Raw genomic sequence first — 17,561 nt, 5'->3', positions numbered from 1 at the left:
ACTGTCGGTGGGTGCTCCTGTTATTGAAACATGATTTATGGATTGCTAAAGAACTAGGATAAGACATTTTTTCTGATTATCACCTAGTCAATTATATGCTGGGGGGGCTGGGGTAAATACATTTATTTGCAGTTACATAATCACAACATCTCACACGTTGGGCTATCGACCCACTGCTTCACACTTAGAACAGTGAGTCACTCTTTCTAAGCAATTGAAGACGATACAAAGTGTTTTGCTGGGTACATCTTGACAAAAACATAATTGTAGTATTTTTAACATATGAAAGAGGTACATAATAGAAAGCAAAGAGACTACAAGTCCATCAGTGTTCAATATTGATTGTCACAAACAGTTTCCCACTGGTGTCTTATCTACCAGGATAAAATGGTCTCCTGCTTATTCCAGTGCTGCTGCTGTGACCAAGATGGAGAAGGAGAGGGTCTTGTTGGTGCAATGCAGAGGTGTGCAGTGCATGTGAGTATGTGATGTCCCTTGGAACCAAAAACAAAACGATTTCTGTCCGGAATCATTGAAAAGGTTGTTTGTGAAAATTGCAATACCATGGCAGCAAATCCTGTGAAAAATGGTGCAAAGGTGGTAACAGTATGTAGGGAGCCAATTACTTTGAGCAAGTTATTCACCAAGAAGAACATTTAGAAAAAGGTAAGAAAATAATCAGAGCTCCCTCTGGGTAAATAATGATAAATGATGTCAGCGTGTCCTAATCAATAAGTCTGGATTTTTGCAATTAACCAGAGAGGAATAAGCAGGAATGCAAATGGCACCTTTCTCTATATGCATCAATTGTTGGTGCCTTGGTGTGTACCAGACAGTGCGTGGGTATGTTTCTGCGTGTTATCGTGGTAGAGTGCTTGGCTTGGGCGCACGGGCAAAATGGAATCATCAGCAGTGTCTACTGTGTCTCCTCCATTTTGAAATTCACAGGCATCCTCTTTTTCCAATTCACTGTGGGAGATTCAACCCTGTGAAAAAGAACAGCAGATATTTCATTAATCTCTTGTTACAATAAATAAATAAAAAAATATGTTGCTATTAAAGAAGTAAGTGATATTTTTTGTTAATATACGTGTTTAATCACGCTATATTCATATAGCAATCACTTAAACAGTATGCGCAATTCAAAACACAGGTCTCCCAGTAATTCAGCTTTGCCGTAATTGCCAGATACAATTTTGAGTATCCCGCTCGTTTTTATCCAATCAGTAGACAGAGCGCAATAAAGAGGTGGGTCGCTGTGCCCGGGAACGATGACCCACTGCTCTCCATCGCGGCGCTATTTCACGAAGACGGCTGTGTGTTCATGGTGTAGGGACGAGGGAGAGGACCGCTAACTGCAGTCACTGACAGGAAGTTAGCTAAAAAGGACCATATCACTTACTTCTCCCATTTTAATTAAAAAAATAACAATTCAAAGTAGACTGACTGTAGTGGCAGTGGCAGGTTGCGCATTGAACAGGCCTTTGTAACGACCCTTTTCCTCCTTTTCTTTGGTGCGAATTTTCTCCTCCATGATCCTCAGCTCTTTGGCAACGGACAGTTCCAGAGAGGGGTCCAGGTCCAGCACCTTGGCAAAGTCCGCCCGAGCCTCCGCCTCATTCCACACTGCAGCGTGGGCCTTTGCACGCTTGTAGAAGGCCTTCACATTATCTGGGAGGTCGGAGACATGGAAGATTCATTCAAATTCTTTAAATTCTTATCAATGCAAATTGGAAACGAGACCAAGCACATCTTTATATCAACAGTCTAATATGATAAGCAACTACCAGCAGATGGGGCTAAACAAACCTGTGACAACAGACTTTATGCCATTTAACTGTGGAATTACAGTTTTATTGTTTTGTTTCATGTCTGGCTCGGTTGGTGAGTCAAAGACACATTTCAACCCCGGTAGACAATAGAGATATATTCTATTATACAACGATAGCTTTCAGGATAATGCAGATTATTAAGCCTCCAAAAAAGGTTTGTGATTGGCAGCATTGTTTAGACACTGTATTACAGTATACTTATCTGTTTTACGTTTTTATAAATTAAGTAAATCAAAGACCCAAATGATCATATCATGCACTAAAAAAAAAAATTACACCCGAAAAAAGTAGTTGTGCGGATGGATAAACACAGTTATTGTTTTTTTTTGTATGTCCTTATAATCATAGTTCAGTATTGGGTGACCACTGTTCTATAAACTCCAGTGAAGGGATGAACATCATTCCTTCAAAAGATAATCCCTCATTTGATGGTTGTGGAGGTTGCTGTCAGTCGAAGAAGCAGTGTTTTCTTCACTAACATCACAACAGGTCAAACGCACCAATCCCAAATAGACAACTAACTTTTCGAACATGACAATCTGTAGGAGCAACAGAAAGCTATTGGTTCTTGTACAGTTCCAACAACAAAGCCTCACCCTCATATTTAAAGATCACAGATGTACAGTGCTCGATGACCTCGTAGTACTGGCCCTGGAGCAGCTTACACTGGCAGTAGTTGAGGAGCAGTGGCGTGATCATTTGGTCCAACTTTACCCATGCTTCATCTCCAGGATGCTCCTGGAAGAAGTGACAGAGAAGTTAGGGAATGTTGTTGCCAAATTAAGTATTAAAGGTGCATGTGCACTATGCAGTTTCAGGGGAAGGGGATTTGTTTACATTTGTAGAGCCTGCCGTTAGTTTACAAACCCTATTTTCTCTATATGTAATTCTTAGTATTGAATCGTTCTATCATCATAAATCAAACAAAACTGTTGGCCATCCTGCTGTCAACAACAACTGTGAAACAGTAACTTTTAAGGTAGCTTGTTGTTAACAGTGGTGTTAACAGTGTTTGAGCGATCCTATTTTCCTCCGAGTAAAGTTTGTACATAAATTATGAGAATATACCTTCGAAAATTCTCATTTTTGTGACACCCCCCAAAGTTACATAATGCACCTTTAATACCAAAGAAAATGGATACAAAAAAACTGGACCCTCGCTTGTATTTAACTGTGCCCTAACCTTCATCTGTAGGTTTTTGAGGCAGGCGATGCCGTTGTAGTACTTCTCTGTGGCTTCCTTGATTTGGCCCTGTTTGAAAAGCATGTTGCCCTCCTCGTGGATCTGTGGCACCAGGCCCAGTTTCTCTTCGTCGGTCATAGCCCACACGTCAAGCTGGTATGATCCTGGAGGCAGAACCTGAGCAGAGAAAGAGATTGGAGAGCAGTGTTAGCTGGGCTCACACTGTAGGAGGGTAAAACTGCAAATGCTTTTGGTTGCACAAAGTAGCCCTTTCTTATACGTACAGTATATTACTGTAAAAGTTTTTGAGTTACACTTCCATAGTCTATTACAGTCCATTACAATACTGTATACCTGCAATGATTCCGGACATAGTGTGAGGCTTAGAAACTATGCGCTATTCCCAGAGAATGCTTGTTGTCAATATGTTTTTATCATGTCTAAATCAGTAAATATCTCATCACTGTCCCACTGCCGGTCCCTACTGCGTGTGCGTAGAAAAAGAGATAGTGGATATGAGGATGTATTCACTGCCTTTGACAACAAGCGTTCTCCGGAATCGCTGACACCACCTTTAATTTAGAGAGAGAGGTTCTTGCACAACAAAGTTTTTGTTACAACATTTCATATTTGGAGCTTTTGCTGCTTTTGTAAAATAAAATATCCGTATTGAAGAAAAAAAAAGTTAAATAATTTTCTCTAAATAACACACCAGAAAAGTAATTGGTATCCAAAACCTCATGGTATTGTGTTGGTGCTGGAACAGAAAAGAATCAAAGTAACATGCGTACCTGCAGCAGCTCGATGGTGAAGACCAGAGGCTGTGGACTGGCTTGAAGCTGATCCAGGTCCTTGTGACCTAGAGAGTGATGGGAGTGGATCTGGGCGATCCCACAGCAATGCCTCTGGCCTTCCAGGGGATCCTTACCAGCACTGATGTTTCTCAGAGACTGAGACACCAGCGGGTACAGTGCTGTGTGCTGAGGGGGTTAACACAAGTGGTCAATGCAAAAGAAAGACGACTGCTGCCCTATCACATCCCATATAGTCAGCTCACTAACCTTAGTGTCACAGGTAAATTCCGACATTTCGCCTTCTCTCATGGTGATGACCACTCTCTCCCACGCAGCTAGTTTAAACTTTTTGCCCAAGATGAGCTCCATGGGTTTGTTGTTCCCCCCCATGGATCTGGAGTCGTCCAGTACTGTGCCATCGCACATGCTGGTGCGATAGTGGAACACCACCTGGTTATACAGAGATAGGGTGAACACGGACATTAAACACGTCTCAATAGAACCATTCGGTTAAAATAACAATGTAGCGGATTTTGTTTACTAGAAACAAAAAAACAATCTCCGATACTCACATAAACCCTGAAATTCATCTACACCCTTATCATATTCTGACCAATCACAACAATGTAAATTTTATTGACACTGTATGTCGTCCAATCGCGTTCATAAACACACGCCATCCTGTCCCGCCTCCGTACTTTCCATCAGATGAAAAAAAATATGAGGAAAAAAATCCCGGCTAGCACGACTAAAAACGGCCCGAATAAAACCCAAGGTTATATCACCACAAAAGCAGAATAAGTCACGAAGTTGCATTCTGTGTCTCTATACAAACAACATACATTTGGTGCAACAGTAATAACTGACAGCGTCTCGGTGTGTTGTTTTCCAATATGTAGCTGTTGATAGCATTAGCTAACGAGCTTCGTCGCATTTCTTAAACTATTTCCGAGTACTGGACTCAACTAGTCCGACCTCAGGGACTGCAGTTTTACCTTTGTTCCATTGGGAAAGGTCGACAATTCCCCTTTACCAGGGCTGATCAATTTCTTTCCTATTCCTTCTTCGAGAAGCTTGCGTGCCTCTTCCTCCATCCTTGAACGAGTCTCAGTTAACGACAAATGACGAGGTTTGCCGAAGCCCTTCGTTTCGTGACACACCACTTCAGGCCTCAGAGCGCCCTCAACATGTGGACTGCTGAAGTGTCAATATATCAGATGCGGAGGGGCTGCGATACATTTTTTGTTTTTACCACTAACATACTGTTGTGCACGACAAACCAGTTCATGGGCTTGACATAATCAAATCTTAACTCACGGCTTATATGCTACAATTGAGTAGTTAACTAGGCCTATAGCTTTTATTTCAAGTAGCCTACATAAGTAGCCTACAATTTGTAGGTGCTTTCCGCACGTTAATTTCATGCTATATCAATACATTCCACGTGTATTGTAATACTATTCATTCAATAATATGAAAAGTAACTTAGTTAGGCATACTTTATGAAGTATTTTTTATAAAACAAAATCTATGGTTAGCTTATGAATTAGTGCATTAGAAGGATTTTCTTGTTAACTTCTAGTGGTATGAAGTCACATGGATTTAAAAGGTTTGCTTATAACATTGAAATACAACATAAGAAATGTCCACCCCTCGTTTTGAAAACTCTCTTCACTGACACAAAGTTAAATGTACAAGTTTTATTGTAATTTCACAGTCATTATTCACACAATATAGAAAACACAGGCAAGACCATTATCCTTCTTTGTTGTGTACACATACAGCAATGAAGTCTTCCTGAATCCACACTATTTGCACTTTACTTAGTATTACCATGTAATCACCTGGTCAATGATCAAATTCCTTCGTGATTTTCTCTACTTATGACATCTATTGCAGTATGTCCGTCCTGGGAGAGGGATCCCTTACTCTGTCGACTCTCCCTGAGATTTCTTCATTTTTTTTTATTCCCGGTAAAGGGTTTTTACTGGGAGTTTTTTCGCAGCCGAGCTAAGGGTGTAAGGGCAGGGTGTCATATTGTATCATATATCATATTGTATGAAATGTAAAGCCCACTGAGACAAATGTATTTGTGATTTGGGTCTATACAAATAAAACTGATTTGATTTGATGTCAGTTCATGTAGTGGAAACATAGTCGAGGCACTGAGTGGTTGAAATAGTAGTGGTCATTACAATGACAAGGAAAAACAAACACAGGACTATACAAGTGACAAAATACAATTCATTTTAAGAGAGTAAACAAAGAAAATATAGTGAAAATGTAGAAGACCATAAAATGTCATTTTTCAAAATAAGGTAGGTAGAACAGTTTGAAGCCTCTTCTTCCACGGACAGCACAGCTGATGTATATGACATGGTACACTAAGGGAAAAGCAGAAAAACACACTGTATATGTCAACAAAGCAATTCATGAATTCACTGGTTATAGGCCGGGATCAGGCAAAACAAATGTTCTTGGAACCAAATTAATCAATTTACCCCCAGGTATGAAGAGAAGAAATCCAGGGATAAAGAAAATAGCACTTGAAACACCTGAAAGGAGAGTTTCAGTTGTTACAACCCACAATGACACTAATCAATGCAACCACACAGACTACACAACACCTGCAATAACAGACTTATTGTGTCATCTCTGGACACGGAAATCCTAAAGTTTTCCTACATTATTTTGTGTCCTTACCTGCATTTGGACTCAGCTGTATGACGACACCCGTGAAAATAAGAGCTGCAAACGAACAATACAAAAGCACATTAGTGCGAGAAACACATTTTATATATTATATTCTTTAAACATGTTTTTTTCATAAAATCAGATAACTGTCAAAAGGATCAACAATGGGGCAAAGTTCAGTTTGCCACACATGTCACTGAATGACACAACACTGAACAAACTACGTGGTTAAAACTTGCAAAACTCTTCAAAGCATTATGTTGATTTGGAGATAAGGGAGCTCATGAACAGTTTGTTATGAAGCATAATGTGTTGTTCTGTTTAAACATGAATAGATCGATTTAAATGTAATTTTAAACATTTTACACAGGGACAAAACACCCTTTTCAATAGGAAAACAGTGTGATGTTGTAAAAGGTTGTTGTTCATCAGAAATGATATCTAGGACCTTCAAGGATCAGAACCTGGGTGGACAACCTGCTCAACTACCCACTGGAAAGCTACAGGGGGCCAAATTGCAAATCTGTGCCACGGTTTAAGGCAAGGGTAACATTTAGAATGTTAAAGGTGAAGTAAGCGGTTTATTTATGTTAATATAAGTGTTAAATTGCTCTTTATTCATACAGTGATCACTTTCATAATGTGCGCGTTTCATAAAGCCGATCTCTCAGTCAGCATGTAATCGGTAAATAAACTTATTGGAGGATCCCGAAATTGATATCCAATCACAAGAGAGAATGGTACAAACCGGCACCCGTCTCACTCATGGTCTCACTGCCGGTGCACGCGACAGAGCGACAGATGGGTGAATGTTTATGCGCCTACAATGGCGGAGCAGGTAAAAATCCTTCCCAATGTCTGTTTGGATGGTTTTTATCATGTTTTATCACACTTATGGATCTGAGATGATGCTAGATAACTCGCTGCTTGAAGACCGCAGTGCATTAATGTAGTGACGTAGGGACGAGCGAGGGGACTGCTAACTGCAGTAACTGACAGGAAGTTAGCTAAAAGAACCATTCCGCTTACAGCACCTTTAAACTTATCGATATCATCATGAATCTTTGCCTGTAAAACCCCTTTGTTCCCTGGGTAATAAGTAAGAAGTAAATAACTCTGCTTACCAACTCCAGTGATGAGGAGAAGGAATGAGGCAAGAACGACCCTTCTGTTTTTCTTCACCAGCGGATGGGACACCCACCTGAGCAACACATTTTTAATCTATTTAATGCAACTGTGTTTCGATGTTGTTTGTGTGTTTTTGTGCATGAGTTGTTTGAACTCACCCGCAGCAGTGCGCAGAAAGCTGTGTGACTGAACTCAAGGTGCTGAATGACCACTGAGAGCTGCAGTATGAAAGAGTCGCAGGGTCACTGTAGAGAGAGCAAAGAAACAGACTTTATCTGAAATTCAAAAGTTTTTGGAAGCAAAAAGTCACATCAATAGTCCGACCTACAGGACCCACCTGATTTTGAAGAAGTTATTGAAAGAGGAATTTCTGCCCAAGACGTCTTCATTTTCCAGATTCTAAAAAGACAGACGATAGAAGGAGTTGCAGTTTCCAGTAAACAACGCATAGCCTCATAATAATGCACACCAGTGGGCGTATGTGTACCTGATACTTCAGGTTACTTTGCTCTAGGGAGCCAGCGGCAGCAGGCGAAGGATGGCCCTGATTTTTAGAGAAAGTTAGAGGACCGAATGTCATCTCTCCTCCTTCTCTGTCCCGGTCTTTGTTCTTCCATCCCTCTGCCTCTCCATCAGACACGGCTCCTTCCTCGTCTCCCTCCAACACGAAGGCGTCATCGATACTGAACTGCGCTGCCATAGTGATCGCCTCTCACACCCTGGGGTCCCGTAGATCGATGCTCACTGTGGGTCCAGAGTGAAAAAAAGTAAACAACAACCAATGCAACATGTCTTCACAGCTATGAAAGACATTTTATTGTCGGGGTTGCGCTTCTATAGCTTAAAGATGCACTATGTGACCTTTGGTGTGTCAGAGATTTGAAAAATGTTCGGAGTTATATTCTCATAACTGAATAAAAACTTTCCTCACAGGAAAATGTGATCCCTGGAACAGTGTTTGAAGTTAGAAAGCTTCCTGAAAAGTTATGTTACACTGTTGTTGTTTACAGCAGCAGGGCCCCAGAAAATATGTTTTGTAAACTTACTTTGAAAAAAAAAAATGGCATCTATTACTTTTGAGTTATGGAAGATGTTGCCCAAATGTTTATTGTCACATGAAACATGACTTTTTTGAAACACTGAAGAAAGTTTATGTTTTTTTTATTTGTTTATGTTAAGGTCAAAATATTCAACTAAATAGCCAATAGGCCTAATCATCATCATCATGTATCACTTTGATGTCACAGCGTGACCATATGAGATCATGACATGTATTTGTAAATTATCTAAAAAAATAGATAGCCAATTAAGGTTTTATTAAGCCTATAGGCTAGGCTAATCAAGGTATTTTACGATTTTCAGTTTAGTAGGCTACCTTTTAGCGGAAACATCCCTTGCTCAGGTACCGCAAGGGTTGTGGAGCTGAACAGTTAAGTAGGCTACACTGTGTAAGTATTATTATTAATAATTTTTATTTGTTTACCAAAAGGGTTTCTCTTTTAACATTAAACGTACGCGTGCACCTATTAGTTAGAAGGTCCAGTAATCTTAACTATAGGCATACAACAAAGTCAGTCACTTTGGCTGAGACTAAACATAGCGAATAAAGCCATGGAGTCAGAGTATAGCGTGAAAATCAGCAGCTACATGTAGCTGTGTTGTTGCTCTCTGCCATTGTCTGTGCTCTTTCCGCTAGTCGATCAGATGACCAAGAGGAAAACTTACTGTCTTCAGAACATTTTTTTTTCTCTCCAGGGGAAGAACTCGACTCCGCGGTATTCGGAGACTGGTCACATGCTGGAAGACTCTCTAGTAATTCTTTAAAAAAGACTAGAAGACGTTCTACCACTCTTTGTTTTGTTTATGATACGACAAATGCTTAAGGAAAAGTTTCGAGTCTCTTTCTCTTTTTTCGATTGCACACGACTGATTACGCCATAAGATCTCCTCCGGGAGTAAGGCCATTAAGCTGAGTATCGAGCGGTCGACCGGTTTACTTTGGCTCAGGCAACACACTCAGGCAACACACTAAGCCGAGTTATTCACATCCATCCATACCAACACACTGTGAAATTACCCCATAAGAAGTTACATAACTGCATTTATTTATGAGAAGCTTATAGGCCTAATTCTAATCGGGGAAATATATTTGAAATGTTAAAATTAGAAAGTGAGGTGGTTAGAATTGTATCAAAATACAACTCATGGCCAGCTGATTGTTTACTGTTTTTACTGTAATTGATAGCCCCTATTTAAAAGTTAAAATACAATTTAAATGGTAGTTATTTTGAAACAGTAAAGGGGCTTGTAATCTATGTGGAAAAAACCCTTAAAACCCCTGTTACAGTCCACTATCAATCTAATTATGAGTAACACATTAGGCAAAAAGATTTTAGTAGCCTATGCAAATAAAAAATAGCCAAAGTGAAACGCCCGATTGGTGTGTGGTGCCAATATGTGAAATCATGTGATTTCCAGAAAGTCAGAAGGCCTGCATTATGCAAACAAACATCTCATAACCAACAATCAGAGATGTGTCACTGTTGGTTGCAGTTTAGTGCAGGCAGTCAGAGGTGGCAGGTGCATTGAAGATTAGCTGGATGTGTCAGAAAAAATCTTTTTTTTAAAACAACAACAGCAACAACTGGTGACTGAATTTGGATACATTTGGAAATTGAAGGTGTGAGTAAAGAAAAGATTGTCTGACTCTGTTGATTAACAACTAAGCAGTATTTTTTACATTATATTATGCATGATGGTTATAAACAACACTACTTTACCCATGTGAAGTTTCTTTGTGGAATTAAGTTCTGACAAGAGTGTCCTCATAGCAAATGGAAGCTGTTAGCTGTACATACATTTTCGTTCAGAATGTTTTAAAAGTGAGGAACATCACATATTGCGCCACATATTGATTTTATTCAGGCTTGGTGCCATATTCCTGTTGAAATCCCCACTGGCTAAACAAACTCTATCAAGTTAAAACATCTCCCTTTGCTCCCTTTGCTCTGCTGCTTTGTTTTAGATGAGTCTTCAGATCATATTTTGCCTCTTGCTGCGGCTCATGTTTGAGGTAATGTAGAATTCAGCTCCTTGTAGCTCAGGCAGAATGACTGATATCAACCAAATCCATGAATGAGTTGACGTAACGACTTACACCTCATCTGTGTTTCTGCTTAGCTTTGTTCATGCACAGATGTCCACGTGATACATGGTTCCACGCTGGAGCTGCCCTGTCTCTCATTTCTGAGCGACTTCACCGGAGCATCCATCACCTGGAAATTCAATGGTCTTATTTTATTATCACAGCTACCACCACTATCCTCACTCAAATGCAAATGTACACAGTTGTATATTGTTTTGAATCTGATCTTTTTCTGAATGCAGGTAAAGATATAAGTGCTCAGTGGCCTGGCTCGACCACAGTTCAAAATAATGGCTTGCAAATCTCTATACATCCTGTAACTGCTGCCCACGATGGGGAGTATACGTGTTTGGTACTGGAGAACAACATGGAGATGATAAGGTCATATAAAGTAAACGTTGTTGGTAAGGAATAGTGGACATGCATTGTTTTATGGACACAAACACAGTGGATCATTTTGAATTTGGGGTAGATTCAAGAAAAAGTTTGAACCTAAAAGAGAGTTTCTGTCTCTCGCTCTCCAGCTTTAAATGTCTTCACCATTAAGATAGTGGAAGGCTCCACTGTTCACCTCCCGTGCTATTTCCAAGTTTCCAGCCAAATCGTGGCCAATGCATTTTGGTTCAAAGACACTGGTGTTGGCAAAGAGATGTGGCTAGATCCTGGCGAAAATTCAACAGTTAATGAAGGGAGAGCAGAACTGCTTTATCCACTTGACCGAGATCAGACCATCATACTCAGGGACACTGTCATGGAGGACTCTGGAATGTACCATTGTGAATCTGCTGGAGGGAATAAGATGAGTATTATAAACATTACTGTTGAAGGTAGGTTCTGCAACTTTTTCTACATAATGCCAATTTTACCACACAATCCATGTAATGTGGATCCATTATGAGACCAGTAGGCTCAGAATGAGCTAAAACAATTCTATTCATAAACCATGTTAAAGGTGCTCCGAGGAACTTTCAGCTTCTGTCAATTATTGCACCCCCTTTGGACAAAAGCGGTAGTGTACTTTTTACTATGCCAGCTATAGTTCCAGGGTGAGGGACCCATGACAAAGGCATTAAGAAAAACTATATACAATTATAGCATTCTTTGCACTGATGGTCTCGTTTGCTGTTACATGTCATTTATGATCATGTTTAAAAAATCCTTGTAGCACCTTTAAGGTAATGTTATAACAAGTAGTTTGTTTTACATTTACAAGCTTAACTTTCTTTCAGTTGCTCCTACCCTGGTTCCTCACACGTGCAAAGGCTTCACCGCAGCATGGGAGCCCTGCCAGGACAAGAGCAGTCGCACAGGGGAACCAGTGTTGCAGGAATCCATGGCAGAGTTTTCCATGAAGCTGTATTCTTACATCCGAGAATCACAACCCTCTGGAAACGTGCTCTTCTCTCCTATCAGTATCAGTGGGGCACTGTCCCATTTGTTATTAGGTATGAAGCATTTTTATATGCAGTGTATTGCTTATTCTTAAATATTTGTAAGTTCTGCTCATAATGTATATGTTGCTTATTCTCTACAAACCCACAAAAACACCAAAGACAACAATGAGTTCTGCCCATGTGTAAAGAATCGGATATACCTTATCTGATTCCTCTGGGCCACAGACCTGAAAATGCACCAACAACTAAGAAAACATATTCGTCTTTCTATATGATCAAGTATTATAGGATTAGTCAGGTTGGAGAGCAAACCAACAAACTCAATACAAGCTGCATTATAAACATACCATCAGTGACGGTAAAGGAGGTACAATGTTAGAAACACAACTACATTTACAGTACAAAGCAATGTTTATCAGATAAAGACATAAACACACTTAGAGGTGCTGTGAGCGAAATGGTACTTTTAGCTAACTTCCTGTCAGTTACTGCAGTTAGCAGTCCCCTCCCTCGTCCCTACGACACCACATTAATGCACTGCGGTCTTCAAGCAGCGAGTTATCTAGCATCATCTCAGATCCATAAGTACGATAACACATGATAAAAACCATCAAAACAGACATTGGGAAGGACTTTTACCTGCTCCGCCATTGTAGGCGCATACACATTCACCCCTCTGTCGCACGTGCCGGTTTGTAGCGTTCTCTCTTTTGACTGGATATCAGGTTGTGGGATCCCAGAAAAGTTTATTTGCCGATTACATGCAGAGTGGGTGACTGAGAGGCCTGTGTTATGAAGCGTGCACACTATATGAGTGATCAATGTATGAATATAGAGTGTTTTAACAAGTATATTAACATAAATATATCGCTCATTTCACCTTTAAGGGAAATAAAGAATGTGTTATTCATAAGAGGTCAATGCTGGTGCACCGAATGCACTGCAGAAAGTAGTTCCTGATCTTCCTATTCAAAACACAAATTCCTCCCATTGAGGAAATGTAAGCTAAAAGCAATTAAGCCTTTTTAAAAAAAGTAATGATTTATTCATGATCTTATCCCTTCATGCTTTCAGTGGGAATCAATGGACTCAACCGATTGCCACAGACAGGTTCAGATATCTAGGGACAGATAGTTGCTGGTTTTTTTTTGGTAATGAGAGAAACATAGATAAAAGCCATTGTTTGTGCATTCTATGACGTATATGGAAGTTACATAAAAACATTTCTCAGTTTGAAATGTCACAGCAGTTTTCAATTACCTAAATGTCAGATGTACCTTGCAGCTCTCCACATCCCTCTAAATGACAGCCTTTGTATATTACGCCTTTTTTCTTCACGCTGTTACCTTCAGGTGCAAGGGATAATACACGCAAAGCCATTGCAAGGGCGGTCTGTGTGCCTCAGGACTTCCACTGTGTTCACTTCCAGATGAAGAAGCTGAGAGAGAAGCTGTCCGGCTCCTTGCAGATGGCATCTCAGATCTACTATAGCCCGTGTAAATAACAATCTTGCATACAAAAATAGCTCCTCTGCAAATGAAAAATGTAGTGAAAGAGATAGACGCAGAGATTCTGAGTGCTTCTCGGCTCATCATGGTTTCTCTGTCTTCTTTCATCAGTAATGAATCTGAGTGAGTCCTTCACCAGACAGTCCATTCAGTTCTATGACTCTGAGCCCTCAAAGCTGCTGGAAACAGGAGAGGAGAGCACACAGATGATCAACAGCTGGGTGGCAAATAAGACTAACAATAAAATCAAACATTTGGTTGACTCCGTATCACCCGGCACAAAGCTGATCCTGCTCAACGCTGTCTCCTTTAGCGGTCAGTAAACGGTGAGCACTTGTGTGTCAGCATGTGCATGTGACAACAGTGGAAACTAATAATCCTTGTGTGTGTGTGTGTGTGTGTGTGTGTGTGTGTGTGTGTGTGTGTGTGTGTGTGTGTGTGTGTGTGCACGCCTCAGGTCAGTGGAAGGTCAAGTTTAACCCGAAACCAAAGAAGGGACTTTTCAACAAAATTGATGGTGAACTGGTGAAGGTCCCGCTCCTTCATCACCAGAAATACCCGATGGCCATGAACTATGTGGTTGACCTAAAGGCACAGGTAACGAAAAGAGCCTAAAACCCATCTTAATTCACTCATTCACATCCCCATTCACAGCAGAGGTTTTCAAACTGTGTGGAGAGTTGGAGGAGGGGCACAGAGTACAAGACTGGAAGCATAGACACCGGGTAATATGAAGTTGCTTATAGTAGATCATACTCCTCTGAGTCATGGCAGACATGACACACATATCTTTATATTCAGTGTGAAGTCAATAGAAAAAAAAATGCTCCATGTAACAGAACATACCTGAGAATCGTCATGTTTTCAGTTTTCTCTATTAAACCCAGTGATAGTAATGTGTACATTCATTGGTATATACAGCCATGATTTTCCTAGTAGCTAATTTAACATACTTTAAATTGTGCAAATCTGCTGAAAATAAAGTAAAAATATAGGCAGGCCCTCCACAGTGTTACACTGTACAGTAAAACATGGATCTATTTTTTTCATTTTTATTTTTACCAAAAGGTGGCAAGATTTGCTCTCACGGGAAACAGCAGTCTTTACATCCTGCTGCCTCGCTCCCACACATTGACTGACCTGCAGCAGGTGGAGGAGAAGATGACAGACACCGCTGTGCGTCAAATGATAGAACAATTTAAAACAATGGCTCCTGAGACTGTTGAGGTCGCTCTGCCCCAAATCAAGCTGGATGTTCAGCCAGACCTGAACATACTCATCAAGAAATTAGGTTTGTCCATTTCTCACGTTCTTTTTTCTGTTGAGTTCATCTTATTAAAAACCCCAAAATTATTTAATTTACGGCTTAAAGCGGCCATTAAAGGTGCAGTGTGTAAAGCAAGGGTATCAAACTCATTTTCACAAAGGGCCGAATAACGACATGATAATCACACTAAGGGCCAGACATGGCGCTTACTGACATGCCTTCTTTTTAATCCAAAAATCAAACAACATATCTAGGTATATAACCTGCGTACATACAGGGGCATAGGCAAGGTTTTGTTTACATATTTTGGGGGACAAATTATAGGTTGTGGATATGGGGGTGCTCCCTTAATTTCCTGTATTCTGGTGGATTTTTCTGTTTCGGTTTTCTGTGCCTTTTCTGTGTCAATTTATTGTGGAAATGTCTTGTAAAGGAAAAGACAACATTCAGGTTCCTGGTGAAACAATTATAAAGGACTATAATGCAGTAGGCATCCTGGATTGAGCCACACTATGTTTTCTCTTGGATTTTTCAAAACTTTCTGCACATTCAAAACATATCATGTTTTTTTTTAAATTCTTTATAGGAATCATGACCCAGCACCAGTGTTAGACAGGGAGCGTTGCCATCTAGAACTTTCACCACTGGAAGGCACCAAAATACACTTTCAGTACACACTGCACCTTAATGTCTCATCTGCTCCTTGTTATCCCTGTTTGTGATCCACCTACTTTGCTTTCCCTATTGCTTTTCCCCCACAAAGTTCTTTCTTCACACATCACACTTTTTTCCCCCCCAACCAGGACTGTCTTCACTCTTCGAGAACCCCAACCTGTGTGGCCTCCTTTCTGAAGAGAAGCTGCTCCTGGACGATGCCAGACACAGAGCTTTCCTCGCACTGACTGAGCACGGAGTGGAGGCCGGAGCTGCCACCTCCATGTCCTTCTCTCGATCATATCCCTCCTTCTCTGCCCTGCGGCCTTTCGTCCTGCTGCTGTGGAGCGACCACGCCAATGTGCCACTCTTTATTGGCAGAGTGACTGACCCATGAGGAGAGTTAGAGAGAGAGCGAGAGAGTAAGAGAGAGAGAGAGAGAGAAAAGATACAGGAAATAGAGATGGAGGGAGTGGAAATGTAACATAGGCAGATGAGCAGGAGAGAAACAAAGATGTGACGAACCAAGGCTGTCTGTTTTGAATCGAAATGCAAGTAATTGAATTATCTCTTTGCTCTTAAAAAAAAAATCAGTATCAGTGTTGCTTTAAGTAGTTACTAAAGGGAGCAGTGTTCCTCACAAAAACATATTCAGGCTTGATTGTGGATTATTTTTCTAGGATGAATAAACATGTCTTAGAACAACACATGTGCTACCTGTCTTGTATTTTCTTCTCAACAGGGATCTTGCGGGTCATTTAAAAGGAAGACAGACGCCACTGAAACAACTTCAATTTATTTTGAGAAGTAGTTACACAAACCCACCACAGGATGGCAGACACACTGTGATTGACGACAGTGAATACACAGGAACTGCATTAGTGAATTCCCATCTCATTTGCCCGTGCCCTCTTGCACCATTACCTCTGATAACAATTTAAGGAAGACAAGTGTCAAAATCTGTGACAGTAAAGGTTTTTTTGTTTGTTTTTATTTCTCAAAAGCACAGCAACTGAGCAAAAAAATACCCTGAATCATCGTATTCACAAACAGACAAATACGCACTGACGGTAAGAGACTGAATGGATGGCATAGGCTGTAAACACATCAGCATTCAGAATGATCAGCTAAGGTTGCACTCTATTATACAAGCTGACAGTGATTGCTAAACATGCAGCTGTATTGCAGTTAAAATGATTACATAAGCAAAGCGGAGTCAATAGACAGGACTCACAAACATTTGGCGACTGTAAACAAAACCCAACAGATCCAGAGATAGGAAACAAGTGACCATCCAGACAGATACTGTATGTGAACTCCAGTAGATCACTGTCACCCAGCATAGCCTCAATCAAAGTACTGAACATACCCAGAAACGCATCTCTGATAGCCTGGATAACGGGATCATGTTGTTGGTTTGGTTTGATTATCCCACTGCTGATGTGCTGGGAGCTTTGATGTGCATAGAAAAAAGTACAGAATATAGCCAACATCCTCCCTCTTAAAGGTCTAACTGAAAATGGTAACAGTGAGCTGAGATACTCAGCTCATTGTTATCACACATAGTTTAGTTCCAACGCTTTCAAGCCCTTTTTTTTTATCCGGAACCTAATTCACTACTGAAAGAAACCATTGTTTTGCAGTCAACGATGAGACACACAAGGTTGTTGAAGGACACCAAGAATATGAGCAGCCGGATCGATTGAACAGTTAGAAAACTCCCGGAGGCAACCGACCTGCTATAGGTATGCTTCTGTGAACCAGTGTTTGGTCAGAGCAGTAGAGATAGATTAACCGGGGGAGTACATTTGATATCCGGGGCAGGCGTTTGAGACAACTCTGCGATGGTCTAGCCTACACAATGCCGGGATGTGCATATAGACACACACTACGCGTGTAGGTTAAGTGTGCAGTCTGGCGTAACTTTTACAATATCTTGAAACCTGGTGTGTGATTATCCAC

General features: G+C 40.6%; 3 protein-coding genes across 4 annotated transcripts; 1 reads left to right on the top strand and 2 right to left on the bottom strand.

Moving 5' to 3' along the window:
• Window positions 1-108: 108 nt before the first annotated feature.
• aip (aryl hydrocarbon receptor interacting protein) lies at window positions 109-4,923 on the bottom strand (the record flags this gene model as incomplete). Of its 2 annotated transcripts, XM_080028763.1 has the most annotated exons (7): window positions 4,805-4,923; window positions 4,077-4,259; window positions 3,807-3,995; window positions 3,016-3,192; window positions 2,429-2,570; window positions 1,448-1,671; window positions 109-986 (listed from the first exon to the last, which is right to left on the bottom strand). In XM_080028763.1, exons 1-7 carry the CDS (start codon window positions 4,901-4,903, stop codon window positions 981-983), a joined length of 1,020 nt encoding a protein of 339 aa, XP_079884889.1. In that variant the 5' UTR covers window positions 4,904-4,923. The 2 variants fall into 2 exon arrangements, with proteins under 2 accessions (XP_079884889.1, XP_079884888.1); XM_080028762.1 differs by lacking the exon at window positions 109-986 and having other exon boundaries at window positions 1,433-1,671.
• Window positions 4,924-5,512: 589 nt separating this feature from the next.
• tmem134 (transmembrane protein 134) lies at window positions 5,513-9,538 on the bottom strand. Its single transcript, XM_080029147.1, has 8 exons — window positions 9,357-9,538; window positions 8,119-8,375; window positions 7,969-8,030; window positions 7,790-7,876; window positions 7,628-7,704; window positions 6,513-6,557; window positions 6,311-6,364; window positions 5,513-6,193 (listed from the first exon to the last, which is right to left on the bottom strand). Exons 2-8 carry the CDS (start codon window positions 8,329-8,331, stop codon window positions 6,111-6,113), a joined length of 621 nt encoding a protein of 206 aa, XP_079885273.1. The 5' UTR covers window positions 8,332-8,375; window positions 9,357-9,538; the 3' UTR covers window positions 5,513-6,110.
• A 745-nt stretch (window positions 9,539-10,283) lies between these two features.
• serping1 (serpin peptidase inhibitor, clade G (C1 inhibitor), member 1) lies at window positions 10,284-16,218 on the top strand. The gene is made up of 11 exons (XM_080028790.1): window positions 10,284-10,311; window positions 10,657-10,704; window positions 10,812-10,920; window positions 11,019-11,180; window positions 11,301-11,603; window positions 12,006-12,221; window positions 13,523-13,666; window positions 13,790-13,993; window positions 14,136-14,275; window positions 14,747-14,969; window positions 15,749-16,218. Exons 2-11 carry the CDS (start codon window positions 10,657-10,659, stop codon window positions 15,994-15,996), a joined length of 1,797 nt encoding a protein of 598 aa, XP_079884916.1. The 5' UTR covers window positions 10,284-10,311; the 3' UTR covers window positions 15,997-16,218.
• The last annotated feature ends 1,343 nt before the right edge of the window (window positions 16,219-17,561 follow it).

This window comes from Ammodytes marinus (assembly GCF_949987685.1).
Source record: "Ammodytes marinus genome assembly, chromosome: 6".
In the NCBI taxonomy this organism is placed as follows: Eukaryota; Metazoa; Chordata; class Actinopteri; order Uranoscopiformes; family Ammodytidae; genus Ammodytes; species Ammodytes marinus.
Note: the sequence above shows the minus strand (reverse complement) of the source record. Positions and strands in the feature narration are given on the sequence as shown.

What these genes read in the sequence shown, in the direction of transcription:
- tmem134 (XM_080029147.1), bottom strand. Translation starts at nt 8,331, where the DNA reads ATGGCAGCGCAGTTCAGTATCGATGACGCCTTCGTGTTGGAGGGAGAC. An exon ending in AAAGTAACCTGAAGTATCAG is followed by an intron (nt 8,031 to 8,118) that starts GTACACATACGC and finishes CTGTCTTTTTAG; the next exon opens with AATCTGGAAAATGAAGACGT. An exon ending in AATAACTTCTTCAAAATCAG is followed by an intron (nt 7,877 to 7,968) that starts GTGGGTCCTGTA and finishes CTCTCTCTACAG; the next exon opens with TGACCCTGCGACTCTTTCAT.
- serping1 (XM_080028790.1), top strand. Translation starts at nt 10,657, where the DNA reads ATGAGTCTTCAGATCATATTTTGCCTCTTGCTGCGGCTCATGTTTGAG. An exon ending in CATCACCTGGAAATTCAATG is followed by an intron (nt 10,921 to 11,018) that starts GTCTTATTTTAT and finishes TTCTGAATGCAG; the next exon opens with GTAAAGATATAAGTGCTCAG. An exon ending in ACTGTCCCATTTGTTATTAG is followed by an intron (nt 12,222 to 13,522) that starts GTATGAAGCATT and finishes TGTTACCTTCAG; the next exon opens with GTGCAAGGGATAATACACGC.